This window comes from Rhinatrema bivittatum, unplaced genomic scaffold (assembly GCF_901001135.1).
Source record: "Rhinatrema bivittatum unplaced genomic scaffold, aRhiBiv1.1, whole genome shotgun sequence".
NCBI lineage: Eukaryota > Metazoa > Chordata > Amphibia > Gymnophiona > Rhinatrematidae > Rhinatrema > Rhinatrema bivittatum.
The window spans coordinates 1-14,983 of NW_021820711.1; the positions used below are offsets into that span (position 1 = coordinate 1).

At 42.6% G+C, this 14,983-nt stretch overlaps 1 protein-coding gene across 1 annotated transcript; it reads left to right on the top strand.

Annotated features, from left to right (window-relative positions):
* The first annotated feature begins 1,449 nt into the window (after positions 1-1,449).
* Positions 1,450-5,729, top strand: LOC115081989. The gene is made up of 2 exons (XM_029586246.1): positions 1,450-2,878; positions 3,451-5,729. Exons 1-2 carry the CDS (start codon positions 1,545-1,547, stop codon positions 3,452-3,454), a joined length of 1,338 nt encoding a protein of 445 aa, XP_029442106.1. The 5' UTR covers positions 1,450-1,544; the 3' UTR covers positions 3,455-5,729.
* The last annotated feature ends 9,254 nt before the right edge of the window (positions 5,730-14,983 follow it).

The window sequence follows — 14,983 nt, forward strand, 5'->3', positions numbered from 1 at the left end:
TATACAATTCTGTATTGTCGAAACACTGCTGTGTCAGGCTATCCACCCCCTGTGATTACATGATGATGAATCCAGTACCTAATTAAAGGGCTTTTTTTGAAAGTTTTTGAATGGCACAAATGTTCTGGGGTTGAGGGTCAGAATGTTGTAGTTTTCAATTTTGCAACAAGAGAGCTGTTTATGGACAACGACTAACACAAGAAAGCACATTTGTGATTGCGATTTTTAAGTGCTACAGATATTTACACAATGGTGATTGCAATTTTAATTGCAGCAAAAATTTACAAAAAAACAACACAAGTTGGTGGGGAACAGCCTAGAACATGATTGAACAATTGGTGTTTGTGCCTAATCTCATGGGCTGCCCACATTGTTTATGATACCAGAAGGTTAAACAAGGTTTTTATTTGACCCTTCTCTTTGAGTAGTTTGGGGTTAATTGCATTGGGTCATCAGGTATTTGTTGAATACAGTGAACACAATAGTGATACACCAAAACAGCAGGGCACTGAAACAAAATAGAGGTAGGGCATGAGGGGCATCTTGAGTAGCAGCAACAAGAGTGGCATCTAGAAAGAATATAGATACTAAGGGCCAAAACCGTGGGCACTGTAGATTTTCACTCAATTATCCTACCACTTACATGGACATTCAAGGAATCTCAGCAGAGAGATTCATGATGTCTCCTGTCATTAAGAATACCTCTTCACTAGACATGCTGTTTGGCAGGTAGGAGAACAAATGCTGCTTTGTGTGCTCAGTATGTCAACTGGTTTGTGGCTGTGTCTTTGATAGGCTCTATGAAATAGTATGTGACTGAATTTTTTGCTGGTGGGGGGGGGGGGCTTCTCTTTTTCTGGTGTTGGTTTGAGGGGGGTATAATCTCTGCTACTTATTGCTGTAGCTATGGGCCTGTATTAGGGGAGCCAAAGAGGGAGGTGGATAAGGTTGGAGGAGGAAGTAGTGGCACATTTGGTGCTTCTCATGCTGACCATCCTATATGGGATGCCCATGTCTTCCTGCACCTCATCTCCACTCTGTCTTTGGATTTCCCATTCCTGCACCCTAGCCACTGGCTTCTCCTTCCAGTATATTAGACCGAGGGGCCAGAGGATGATATCCTTTTTCACCCATGGGTCACACAATGTGGTTAGAAAATAAGTATTCTTTTGTGTGAGAGTTTTTGCCTGTCCTACACCTGATAACAATCCTTTCTGTGTAGTTTTTAGGAACAAGAATTGGTGCCAGAGCTGTAAATGGCATGAATCTTCAGGTGCACAAAAGTATAACAACAGGAAACAGATATAAGGAGCAATCAAAATTCACAAGTAAAACTTAATTAGACTTTTCATTAATTGCACAACATTAATCATTTCAATACCTGAGTTCCTCAGGAATGTGTTAATGGGCCCACATTACATTTTGTGCAATTTAATATTATATCACAAATTGCCTTAACTAAGGAGGACGAATTGTCCATACATGACATATTACAGACTTTGTTACGAACTGAACCCCTGAGTACTGTAGACCCCCAACTTAAAATGCATATATGGGTACGAGAATTGGGTAACACGTGGGCCGCTCTCGTAAATCAAGATGATACCCCAAACCAAGCAGTGGCATTTCTATCCGGCTCTTATAGCCCGGTGGAAATGGCACTGCCTGAAATTCCAAAATTACTGACAGCCATTGTTGCTGCAATTGGAAAATGGAGAGCGATCATGCCATATTGCGCATTGGTATTACACTGTGATCATTCGATACATCATATGCTAACCACCAGTAAAGCAGCATTGACCGCCACCAGATATGGTAAATATCAGATAGAATTAAATGGAAAAGATATAGAAACTAAACCCCTCACAAAAGCCCAAAATAAATTGTTAGATTGGTTTTTCCCTAATAAAGGATATTCTCAAGAAGAACAGAAAGATATCCCCGAACTATTGTTAATCCGATTCAGCCCTCTTGAAAAAGGATTGATTTGGTTCACTGACGGGGCACAGAAAGGCCAACAATCTGCATTTGCAGCACTACAAGTTACACCTGAGTTAGAAATTATCACGAAAATACAATACCAGACAGAAAAAGGTGTGACTGCTCAGGAAGCTGAACTGTTAGCAGTAATAGCTGCTTTAAAGTCAACAGGGTTGAAGGAGCACTGTACTATATATACTGACAGTTCATATGTGGTTAGCTCCTTACAATATCATTTACTTAAGTGGAAAAGGAGGGGAATGATTACAGCCACAGGTCAACCTTTACAACATATTAAAGATTGGAAACAAATTTTAAAAATATTATCCAAAAGGGAAGGCATAGGTACTGAGACTGCAATCGTATGGACACCTGCACATACAGAGCATACAGACTTTGAGGCAAAAGGTAATGATTTGGCAGATAGAGCAGCCTCTGAAGTGCTGTCCATAAACCTAATGATTATGCAGACTCGCTTTAGCTCAGAATTGACTCACACTCCTTATCCAATGAGTAATATTATATTTCATGAACAACCAAGCGGTGAGGAATTAGAAAAGTGGAAATCATTGGGATGTTACCAACGAGGAAAAACATGGTTACATCCTAATGGTAAACTTTGTGTCACAACTTCGGAAATTTTAAGATACTTTACTGCCTGGCATAGCACCTTGCATTTGTCTGCTACAGCGTTACTAGCAGGAGTACAGGCTAATCATTGGAACCAGAATTTGTACGCTCTGGCTGTGCAGATAATTCATAACTGTCTAGTTTGTTCCACTCATATAGCTCGCCGAGGACCTGCTGTGAGCCCTGGTAGCCTACCTATTCCTCAGGGGCCAGGTTTGGAGTGGCATATTGACTACACTGATATGATTGAACCAGTTAAAGGAAAACGGTATGTATTGGTATGGGTGGATGGTTTTTCACATTGGATTGAGGCGTTTCCGTGTACTAAAGAAACAGCCCATGTAGTAATCGATACTTTTATCCGCAATATACTACCTGCCCATGGCTGTCCCATAAGACTCGTGTCAGATAATGGCACACATTTTAACAATCAAATAATGCGAGAATTACAGGATATCTGCAATATAATCCATCGTAGAGTGTCAGTTTACAAGCCTACATCAAATGGCTTAGTAGAACGTTATAATGGAATTTTAAAAACAAAATTGAGAGTGCTACTGGCAGCCCTAAATAAAACCAAAACAACGAAATTATATACCTGGCTGGATATATTACCATTGGCTTTAATGAATATACGAAATACCCCAGGTATACGTCATGAAATCACGCCTTTTCAATTGCAGACTGGGAGAATTATGAACCCCATACATGCAAAGGCTACTGATACTCCAAGCGAATACTGGAGTAAAATTCAACCGATAGTAGCAATGGCTACCGATTTAGTCCAATCTAACTCGAGATTAGCGCCAAAATTGACTCTATCTTCTGTGTTCTCAATAGGTGACCAAGTTTTGCGAAAGAATCACACGCATAAAACTTGGAAAGATCCAATTTACATCGGACCATTCACCATTACAGGACTAAGCCACACTGCTGCTAAACTGTCTGAACACTCCACCTGGGTACATTTGTCGGATATTCGTACCTATCGTCCCATCATCTGAGAACATGAATAACCGACTTCCCAGTGTAATTCTTGCCTGCGTTTTGCTGTGGTGGTGGAGTACTCCCAGAATCTCTTCTACCTTGGACAATGAATCATTGGATGAGAGGTTTAAACATAATTTGTGGTTGCGTTTAGCCAACATTACACATGTCACTTCCTTTTGCTTAATGATTAGTTCAGACTTACATACTATGTTGGGCTCATGCCTCATTCCGGTTTGTAAGGATCCGAACGATATTCACAATGATACCCAATTACCAACTATTGGGGAAAAATGGACTTATGAATCATCCATAAATTGGGGAAAGGTTGCAAGGCATCTACCTACAGATGCTTTGGAACTTTATACTCCGTATGTTGCAAATCTGGAAAATAACAGTTGTGCACGAATTGTGAACTGCAAAGACCAATGCCGTAAATTACCAAAGGGACAATGGCCCTGTAACAACCCCACAAATATCAGTTATAATTGGGCACATATAATTTTACCGCTGGGATGGTTCTTTACTTGTGGAACCACAACATTTAATTATATTCCAGCTAATGTCAGTGATTGTACATGTTGCTTAAGTAGATTAGTACCTGTTTTGCCAAGCAAACCCCACAAGGTGAAGCATTTATACAAATCTCGTAAGATTCGAGATGTGACTTCTCTCACACCTTCATGTGATGGAAATGTTTCACTATTGAATAAGCATGAGTCTTTGGCTTTGGCACTTTCCTTAGTGGGAGTACCCGGACTGGCCATGCATGCTGATATTCAGGTCACAAAACTAGCTTGTAATTTAGCTAAATCTATAAATGCCACTTCGCATGCTATTGCATTATTAAATCAAGAACAGAGTGCTCTTCGTAACGCTATCCTTAATAACCGAGGAGCTATTGATTTTTTGTTATTACAGCACCACTATGGTTGTGAAGTCATGCCAGATATGTGCTGTTTTAACCTCACAGACAATTCGTTAGCAATTGACCAACAGATAAAGAAGTTGAAAACATATGCTGAAAGTATTTACATTGATGAGGGATCAAAATTTTGGGATAGTTTGTGGTCAATATTCCCAGTAGGATGGATAAGGAACCTGTGTCAATACGCGATTATAATTATTGTAATTCTTATAGCTGTGTGTTGCTTTCTACAATGTATTCCAAATTTAATCCACATCTTTCAGAGATGCATGCCTCACAGAATAACCACCAATATTACCCATCACGATTCACATTATGCTGTCATGGCCCCTGGACATACTGACACCAGTTATGCTGTAATGGTACCTGCTGTTATTGAAACTAATTATGATAATGTAATGGTAGAAACAGTCATAGAGTAGTAGATGCTTCAAGATTGTTCCATACATGTCATTCTATGTCACATACTGATAGAAGAATAGAGGGAAATTGGAAAGTGAGTGTAGGTAAAGAGGGAAGTAGAAAAGATGATGTGAAGAGGTTTGCAGATACCGAAGAACGGCTCAACATAGTCTCCCCAAATGAAGAAGGTGAGACAGGGACAAGGCCTGTCTCAAGGGAGGGTTGAAGAAATGCTGACCCTTGACTTATGAATATGCTAAAGCCAGAACCAGACTGGGCCAGGCACCTGGATTTGAACCCAGTGGGCAACATGAACATGTTGCACAAAAGATCTTACAGTTTCAGCAATTCAAAGTCTGAATTGAGCAAGTGCATAAACAGGAAAAATGAGGCTATGTTTTCTGAGTACGAGAATAAATCTGTGAAGCCAAGGACGTGTGTGCTAAGAGCTGATAAGGGGAAGAGAAACTAGGCCACAGTGACCGTTGGCATGATAAGGAAAAATGTGACCCTGAGTGTAGGTATGGAGCAATCATGAGCTGATTTAGAGCAATACACTTTCCTGCTTGCAGTGTATATTATGAAACCTATAAAATTGATGAAAAAGAGGAATAACTAAGCAAAGCTGTTTCTTTCATTGCCCTGTGTACTTAATTGTGAGTATAGCAATAGATAAATTTTATTAATCAGTTTGCTTACTTTGCTTCCTGAATAGGCCACTTGTTGCCTATCCAGCCTTATAACAATATATTAATATAACATGTAACAGATTTCAATAGAATAAAATTTTTATTTGCATTAAGAAGCTTTTGTATATTGCAATTTGTTCAGTGTCATTTTCTCTCACAATACTATAGTTTCAATAGGTTTTATTTACAAAACCAAAATAACATTGTTCCATAAAACTAACTGATACCCATGGAAATTCCCCAGATGCCCCTATGAATTGCCTTCCCTCATCAGCCCCAGCAGATCGGGCCCTCCAAATCTGAGCCCCAGTAAAGCCTACTCTGCCCCATCAGAGCCTGCCCTCTCTCACCCTACGGCTCCAGGAGGAGCACAGTCTGCCTCCCCCACCCCCGAGCCCAGCTACCTCTTTCCAGCCTCAACTGAAGCACAGCCACCCATGGAATTTCCCCAGAAGCTCCTATTTATTGCCTTCCCTCCCCCCCCAGTCCCAGTACAGCCTACGCAGCCCCGCAGTTCCAACACAGTTTGTACTCCTCCAGCCCCAGGCACAGCCACCCCCCCAGTCCCCAGCCCTGTCTTCCAGCCTGAGCATAGTCTGCCCTCCACCAAGGTGAGCTCCTCTCCCCTGCCACAGTGCAGCCTGTCCCCCCATCCACCTAAGTACTAGCCCCAAGCCTTCAGCTATCAGACTTGTTCTCTGAGGGCTAGGAGCTCTTTGCACCAGGTGCACACATACAACATCTCACCAACTAGCAGATAATCATACACGTGGCACTCAATGCAAAAGATCGGAGAGCCTCCTTTCACTGCTGGACTACTGTGGGCATCTTATTGTTGTTCAGTTGTTACCTATTAAAGTTTTCTAAGGAAATAGGGATGTTCAAACTAATGTAGATCACTTTTAGTCCATTAGTTTATTTTATATTTGTCTGCCAGTGAGCCTCCATAACCACCTAGTTGCACACCTTGCTGATCCTTGTTTTAAATCAAACTCCTTATTGTATCAAATAAATAAATCTATTGTTGAACATTTACAGGATGTGGTGTTTTGATCCATGCCTTCCAATGTTCTGCTACTGGAAAGAAGAGGGGGATGTGAAAGCTGGACTGTTGGAGCTGAAGCCTAGATTCCTCATGGTATCATCTAAAGTCCGCTGCTGGGAGAAGAATGCAAATGAACCTGCTGTTCCTCTGGTGCTAAGGGCAAAGAAACTACAAACCTAGATGGCTCACAAGTGTTATGCTGTGGGGGCTGCAGGGAGAAGTTTACAAATTAGCCTTCCAATTCTCTGCTGCTGGAAACAGTGTGGAAGTTGAAGCTTAGAAAAGTGATGCCCAAACCTGTCCTTGTGGACCCCCAGCCAGTTTGGTTTTCAGGATATTCACAATGAATATGCATGAGATAAACTTGCAAGCATTGCTTCCACAGCATGCAAATTTAATCTCATGCAAAATCATTGTGGATATCCTGAAAACCTGGTTGCCTGGGAGACCCACCAGGTTTTCAGCCTCTCATGTTCCTCATGAGAGGCTTCTCATGTTCCTCATGAGAGGCTTCTAGGAAAAGTAAAAAGTCATGGGATAGGTGGCGATGTCCTTTCGTGGATTGCAAACTGGCTAAAAGACAGGAAACAGAGAGTAGGATTAAATGGGCAATTTTCTCAGTGGAAGGGAGTGGACAGTGGAGTGCCTCAGGGATCTGTATTGGGACCCTTACTGTTCAATATATTTATAAATGATCTGGAAAGAAATACGACGAGTGAGATAATCAAATTTGCAGATGACACAAAATTGTTCAGAGTAGTTAAATCACAAGCAGATTGTGATAAATTGCAGGAAGACCTTGTGAGACTGGAAAATTGGGCATCCAAATGGCAGATGAAATTTAATGTGGATAAGTGCAAGGTGATGCATATAGGGAAAAATAACCCATGCGATAATTACACGATGTTGGGTTCCATATTAGGTGCTACAACCCAAGAAAGAGATCTAGGTGTCATAGTGGATAACACATTGAAATCGTCGGTTCAGTGTGCTGCGGCAGTCAAAAAAGCAAACAGAATGTTGGGAATTATTAGAAAAGGAATGATGAATAAAACGGAAAATGTCATAATGCCTCTGTATCGCTCCATGGTGAGACCGCACCTTGAATACTGTGTACAATTCTGGTCGCCGCATCTCAAAAAAGATATAATTGCGATGGAGAAGGTACAGAGAAGGGCTACCAAAATGATAAGGGGAATGGAACAACTCCCCTATGAGGAAAGACTAAAGAGGTTAGGACTTTTCAGCTTGGAGAAGAGACGACTGAGGGGGGATATGATAGAGGTGTTTAAAATCATGAGAGGTCTAGAACGGGTAGATGTGAATCGGTTATTTACTCTTTCGGATAGTAGAAAGACTAGGGGACACTCCATGAAGTTAGCATGGGGCACATTTAAAACTAATCGGAGAAAGTTCTTTTTTACTCAACGCACAATTAAACTCTGGAATTTGTTGCCAGAGAATGTGGTTCATGCAGTTAGTATAGCTGTGTTTAAAAAAGGATTGGATAAGTTCTTGGAGGAGAAGTCCATTACCTGCTATTAAGTTCACTTAGAGAATAGCCACTGCCATTAGCAATGGTTACATGGAATAGACTTAGTTTTTGGGTACTTGCCAGGTTCTTATGGCCTGGATTGGCCACTGTTGGAAACAGGATGCTGGGCTTGATGGACCCTTGGTCTGACCCAGTATGGCATTTTCTTATGTTCTTATGTTCTTAGGACACATTTGGAAACCTCTGGCCAAAGCAGCTCACAGTGTTCTCTGGAATCCTCTGCTGGGAGAGGTATATAAATAAGCCTCCAGGTTCTCTGCAGTCAAAGGTTATTTAAAAACCTGACGCGTGCCAAAACTGGGAGATTTGTGCACAAGTCTGGCTGGCATACACTGAGGAGATTTTAATAGCCGCTTGTGTATGCGCATACTTGTCGTCACATGTACAAATGAAAATTCCTGAAAAAGGGGTGGGACGTGGGCCCGGTCTGGGTGGGGCATGGGCATTCCTGGATTTCACCTTGACATTTGCACGTAAATATTTACGTGCACAGGCGCGTGCTGGGGTCCTTACTGTGTAACTTTCCTTCTGCTAAGGATGGCGTGTAAGTAGTAAAACAAAAAGATGTAGGCCGATCAGCGGGGTTTTAAAGGTAGGGGCTAACAGGGGGGAAGGGAGGCTATGAAACTAGGGTGTTTTGGAAATCCTATCCCTTACCTTGGGAAACTGGGAACGAACTGGGAAAACTGGTAATGATGTTGGCATGGGTGTCTATTTAAATCCCCCACTTACATGGTAGAAGCGGCATTTGCGCACATAGGCATGCATCCACTTAAAATCGCGCACATGTACACGCGTTCAGGTCATAACATGAGGGCTTATATGCACACATTATAAAAAGGCTGTGTTCCTGGGCGCAGACTGACAAACACATGTACATGTGCGCCTGCATGCCTGGTTAAAGGTTCCCGGTCCTGCGTGTAAAGACTGTGAAAGATAATACCTAAATGACTCACTCTCTTCTTTTCAGACCTCTGCATGCAAATAAGCATGCAAATAAGCCTTCCAGTTTTCTACTACCAGAAACAGTATGAGAGCTGTAAAAGATGAAATCTGGATAGTTCACAGTATTCTCTGAAGTACCCTGCTACAACTGCTGGAAAAAGTATGCAAATGAGTCTTCATATCCTCTCCTACCACAAAACGTGCAGGGGCTGTGAAAGCTAAAAATGAAATGGCTCACAGTATCCTCTGGAGTCCTCTGCTGGTGCTGTTGGGAAAAATATGCAAACAAGCCATTCAAGTCCTTCTACTAGAAACAGTGTAGGGCTGTGGAAGATGAAACCTAGACAGTTCACTGTGATCTCTGGAGTCCTCTGGTTGAGCTACTGGGAGAAGTATGCAAGTGAGCCTTCAGGTTCTCTGCTGCATAAAGACAGACAGCATATCCTCCTAAGTACATTACTGATATAGATAGATGCATTTATCTAGCCCAAACTTAAAAAAAAATGGATCTAGCTCAAAACTGAAACAAGAAAAAATATGTATACTTCGACTGGTATACTGTTCATATGGTAGTAATATTCTTGTAGGTCGGCCGGTGCCCACCAACTGACTGATGCCTATGTGCCCATCTTCTCCCTCCATCAGTGGGTCTCTGTCCTACTGCTGTTGACTCAGTCTATCAGTGATTTTCTGTGCTGGTCATCTATTCTGGGTTGCCATGCTGCAGATGGGGAATCTAGCTGATCCTGAAACACTTGATATTTGAACTAGGACCTCCCCCTCCCACCCCCCCAACCATGCCCCAGTACACAAAAAGGGACTTCTGTGGGTTTAGGGGTTGAAACAGGCTAGCAAACAGATAGACGGATGGACATGGTTTATCCAAAAGATGTTCTTCGATACTTTAGTACAAGAAAGTATAAGAAAAATTATTTTTTCCCATTAAACTTATGGATCTAGCCCAAACTGAAATTTATTTAAAAAAAATAAATAAAAGGAAAATCTAAGGGGAGGATTTTCAAAGGCCCGCGCGCGTAAATCCTTTCGGATTTACGCGCGCAGGGCCCTCGCGTGCCGGCGCGCCTATTTTGCATAGGCCGCCGGCGCGCGTAAAGCCCCGGGACGCGCGTAAGTCCCGGGGCTTTTGTAAGGGGGCGTGTCAGGGGCGGGGCCTACTGACGCGGCGTTTCGGGGGCAGGCTGTGGCATTTCGGGGGCGGGCCCGGGGGTGTGGTGCCGGCCCGGGGGCGTGGTCGAGGCCTCCGGACCAGCCCCCGGGCCCGCGTCGGCCGGCAGCCCCGCTCCGGAGGACGGAGCGGGGCTGCCGGCCGACAGGCGCAAAGTTAAGGGGGGGTTAGATAGGGCAGGGGGGGGTGGGTTAGGTAGGGGAAGGGAGGGGAAGGTGCGGGGAGGGCGAAGGAAAGTTCCCTCCGAGGCCGCTCCGAAATCGGAGCGGCCTTGGAGGGAATGCAGGCAGGCTGCGCTGCTCGGCGCGCGCAGGCTGCCGATTTTGCGCAGCCTTGTGCGTGCCGACCCCAGATTTTATAAGATATGCGCGGCTACACGTGTATCTTATAAAATCAGGCGTACTTTTGTTCGCGCCTGCTGCGCGAACAAAAGTACGCGCTCGCGCAACTTTTTAAAATCTGCCCCTAAATAATTAAACAAAAGGAAAAAAAAAAAAATCATCAACCTTTGTATCTAACAGAGTTTCTCTACTCATCCAAAATCAGTGAAATTCCTTCTCATAAATTATTTTATAAAAGTGGAATTCCCATACATTGAGATCAAGAACATGTTTTCCATGAATGTTTCTCCATAATCTATGTCACTTTAGTTTTGCAGAGACTCTGTCTCAGTAGGGGGCGGGGGTGTTAGCATAGGGTCTACGGTGACATAGCCCCAGGGGGACCCTGTCCCGAGTTATATTTATTTATTTATTTATTTATTTATTTATTTATTTTTTAATTTACTATTTTTATATACCGACATTCGATCTCAATTGAGATATCACACCAGTTTACATTCAGGTACTGTATTTCTCTACCCCCAGAGGGCTTACAATCTAAGTTTTTGTACCTGAGGCAATGGAGGGTAAAGTTATTGAAAAGTGGGAGGTGGGGGAGGCCCTGAGATTGAAGAATACTTTACCTTATGACTTGGCACAGATGTCTTCATTCATGGGCTACTGTACCTCCTTCCCCAGGTGCTTCAAGAATTGAGAACTGATGTTAAACATCATGGACAGGGCTAATGTGGCAGTGAGGGCCTCCCAAAGCTCAATTGCAACCTCCCTCAAAAGATAGACTTGCCCAGGGTCAGTGGTGGTAACAGACTTAAACCAATTTATAGCAAATTGATTTGCAATTCTTGTCTTACATATTGGTCTGGTTTATGGCAATTCCTGCACTGCCTTGACTGTATCATACACAAACAGGAAAATTGTAGCCTTCCTGTGTAAGTGAATCACAGGAGTTCCATACTGGAAGCTGAAACAAACTCATGTCATTAGCCTCAGATGAGTTGAGATATAATCTCATTTTGTTTAAATGAATGTACATCTGTAACCTATAATAACAGCTAGAAACCAAAATAACTTTTTCTCATAATACTTATGGATCTGACTGATTTATATTCTTCAGTGTGATCAAGAGCGATGCGATCCACACACTTAAAAATTATTCACATAAGATAAGAACAAAAGTCATAACAGAAAACAGCAATGAGTGTATACATGTGTTGCGGCCCCGGTTGCTCAGTTAGCGACCGGACCCTTACCTCTCGCGTCGGGTCGCGGCTGCGGCCGTGGCCGAGTCCTGGGGCCTTGCTCAGGGGATCCGTGCTGGCAGGCACGGCTGTCCGGGCCTACCAGACCCTCGGCGCGGCGGCGTCTCCACGAGGGAGACGCCGCCGCGCCGACCTCCGAAACCTGGCCCCTCCCCTCTGGGGCTCGCGCGCGGGGAAGCCCAATTTAAAGGGCTTTTCCCGCCAGACCGCGGGCCGCCCCCGAAATGACGTCAGACGCCGGCTTGTACTTAAGCCGGCGCCTGCTCTCTGCTCTTTGCCTTGCAACAGGGTTCCCTTGCTGCAGTGCCTGGAGCGCAGTTCCTGCTTGGATCTTCTGTTCCTGCTTGGATCTTCTGTTCCTGCTTGGATCTTCTGTTCCTGCCTGGATCTCCGGTTCACCTTCCTGGTTCGTGACTTCTGCTGGTCTTCGCTCTCGTGCCCGTCTCCTGTCCTGACCTTGGACAGTCTCTTCTCACCGACTCCAGATCTCCTAAGTCCCAGCGGCCTGGGACCTCACGAGCTCCTCTCGGGGGGTCCGCAGGCTTCCAGGGTGAAGCCTTCGTTCCTGTGTGGCCAGTCTCCGCCTCCCGGCCTTTCGTCCCACTCCACCGGGCCGGCCCAAGGGTCCACCACCTGCTGTGACCGCAACAACATATATATTTATATATATATCATCTTTCTCTGTTTATCTGTTCAAATATTTTGTTTTAGTTTTGATAGCATAACATTGTTTTTCTAAATTGTAAATAGGTTTATGAATCAACCAATATATCCATCAAGGAATATTAATTGACTCATTTCAATAAAAATTAACCCATTACTATCCCAGCTATTGAGGTGCTTCTTCAGCAGATAGTATTGTGTTTAAAATGTTATCCAAAGGCAAACCTTGCTGCTTTCATGCAGGAAAACATGTATTTAAAAAGAGTATACAGATTTTCTTCCCATGTTTCTTCTAAATAATTGAATAGAAAAAATGTCTTTATGTCCATGTCTTTTACATCAGTGAAAATCAGTTTTCATTTTAATAACTGACTGAATATTTTAGCTTACCCTTATTTTTGTAAGAAATGCTTCAAAACTGCCTAGATAATAAAATAATCCGGCATTGTTGCATTTATGATGCACCTCTTACAAATGATAGGAACATTTTATAAACTACCAGTCATGAGAATGGCAATTTTTAATTAGTGTGTACACAGATATTTTTATTGTTTCTTTTTTATTGTTGTTTCCTTTGTTGTTTTGTTGATTGTTTTCATTAATTTAAAATGAAGAAAATAAAAAAAAAAATGAAAAAATGAAGAAAAGAACTAAAGTAAAACAAAATAAAATGTTGGGCCCCATCAGAGCAAGAATTTACTCTAGCAGGCCTCTCCCCCAATCCTTCCCCCACCCTGAACCCTCTTACTATAATTATTTTTTTCTTCCTGGGGTAGGAGAGATCCTTTGCTGTTAATACACTTAAATATTGCACCATCAGACCAGTGATGGCAGCTTTATTAATGTCTTCTGTACAAATGGTGCCAGCCTAGATCTGGGCCTAGCTGCCATCATGTTGCATGACATAAATTAGCAAGGTCCTGCCGGCACAAGCATACATCTGGCGAGCCAGGCATGGCCAGGCACTGCTCCATCCCTGTGAAGAAAAGGGAAAATATGGTAAGAGGGTTGGGGGTTGGGGAGGGACCAGAGATAAGGCCCTGGAGGGATTTTTGTTGCCCATGGCATTTTAAAATAAGAACATAAGAAAAAGAATGAAATTCATTCATTCTTATCTGTTTAATGAATTGAAAAAAAAAGGGGAAGTTATTTTTTGTTTCCTGTTTTGTTTCAAATTAACACACATCCCTAATTTTGAGGGAGAATAGCTTTCAAACAAATACACGCAGTGGCATATATGGCCACACGTAGATCTACGATAGTATTTAATAACCCATGCATATCATATAGGCACGTAATATAAAATACATGTATCTTTACCTTGGGACATTCACACACATGTGTGCTTATACACAAATGCATGCAATATATCAAAAGCAAGTATTTCAATACACTGAACATGCATATCTCCCCATTTTAAAATGATATGCTTGTATATTTTATGCACGAAAATAAAGTAGGACTTATATAAAACCTGATTTACATGTGTAAGAGAGCATAGTTTAAAACATGCATGTGGAATTGAAATTGCCAGGTTTACCTATTACTTTACCAGTTCTTCCAGACCTTCTCCAGGTAATCAGTACCTTCTGGTTCTTCAGTTTGAACACCCCCAGTATACCCATATCTCTCACCCAGCCAATAATTCACAGTAAACAAGATTAATATCAATTACGCTAGATAGTTAGCAGGTGTAAAATTAAGCAAGTAAGTTGCCAAATGAGCATTCATAAGTGGCTTTTAAAATATCAATTTACATGTGTAACTATTGGCTCAGCCCCAGAATGCCTCTAGACCACTCTTATTTATGCATGCATATGTGTACATGAAACATAAAGTACACACTTACTTTTATAAAATTCCATTTGCATGAGTACAGGCAACATATGCAAATATATGCAAATTTGTACATGCATAACTATTTGAAAATTACCTCCAAAGCAATTTACTTGGGAGAATAGTAAGGATGGGAAGAAGTAAAAATTGTATTTCTTTTTTTTTGGGGGGAGGGTCCCCATGAATTTTATTTAATTTAATATTTATTTTGTTTAAAAAACAAAATAAACATAGAAATACACCCCCAAAAATGAAACAAAAATATAGGGCCTCCCAAGGTCTCCTTTTCTCCACTGCCCATCCCTTACACACAAAAAAAATGCTGGGGACAAGGTCTTCTCAGGCCCCTACTTACCCGGTCTGAGGTGGATCTGACAACGAGGTCTAGGCCCAGGCTGAACCCTCAGACTTGTATAGGCCTTGGCCAAGGTAGGTCACTGCGACCTCAGCCTAGATCAAATGCAAGGCCCAGGCTTAAAGGCCTGGTTCTAACACCAGGGCCTGGGCCAGAGCCCAGGCCCAATGTCAGAGCCATGC

Coding starts and splice junctions, on each gene's coding strand:
- LOC115081989 (XM_029586246.1), top strand. CDS start 1,545: ATGCATATATGGGTACGAGAATTGGGTAACACGTGGGCCGCTCTCGTA.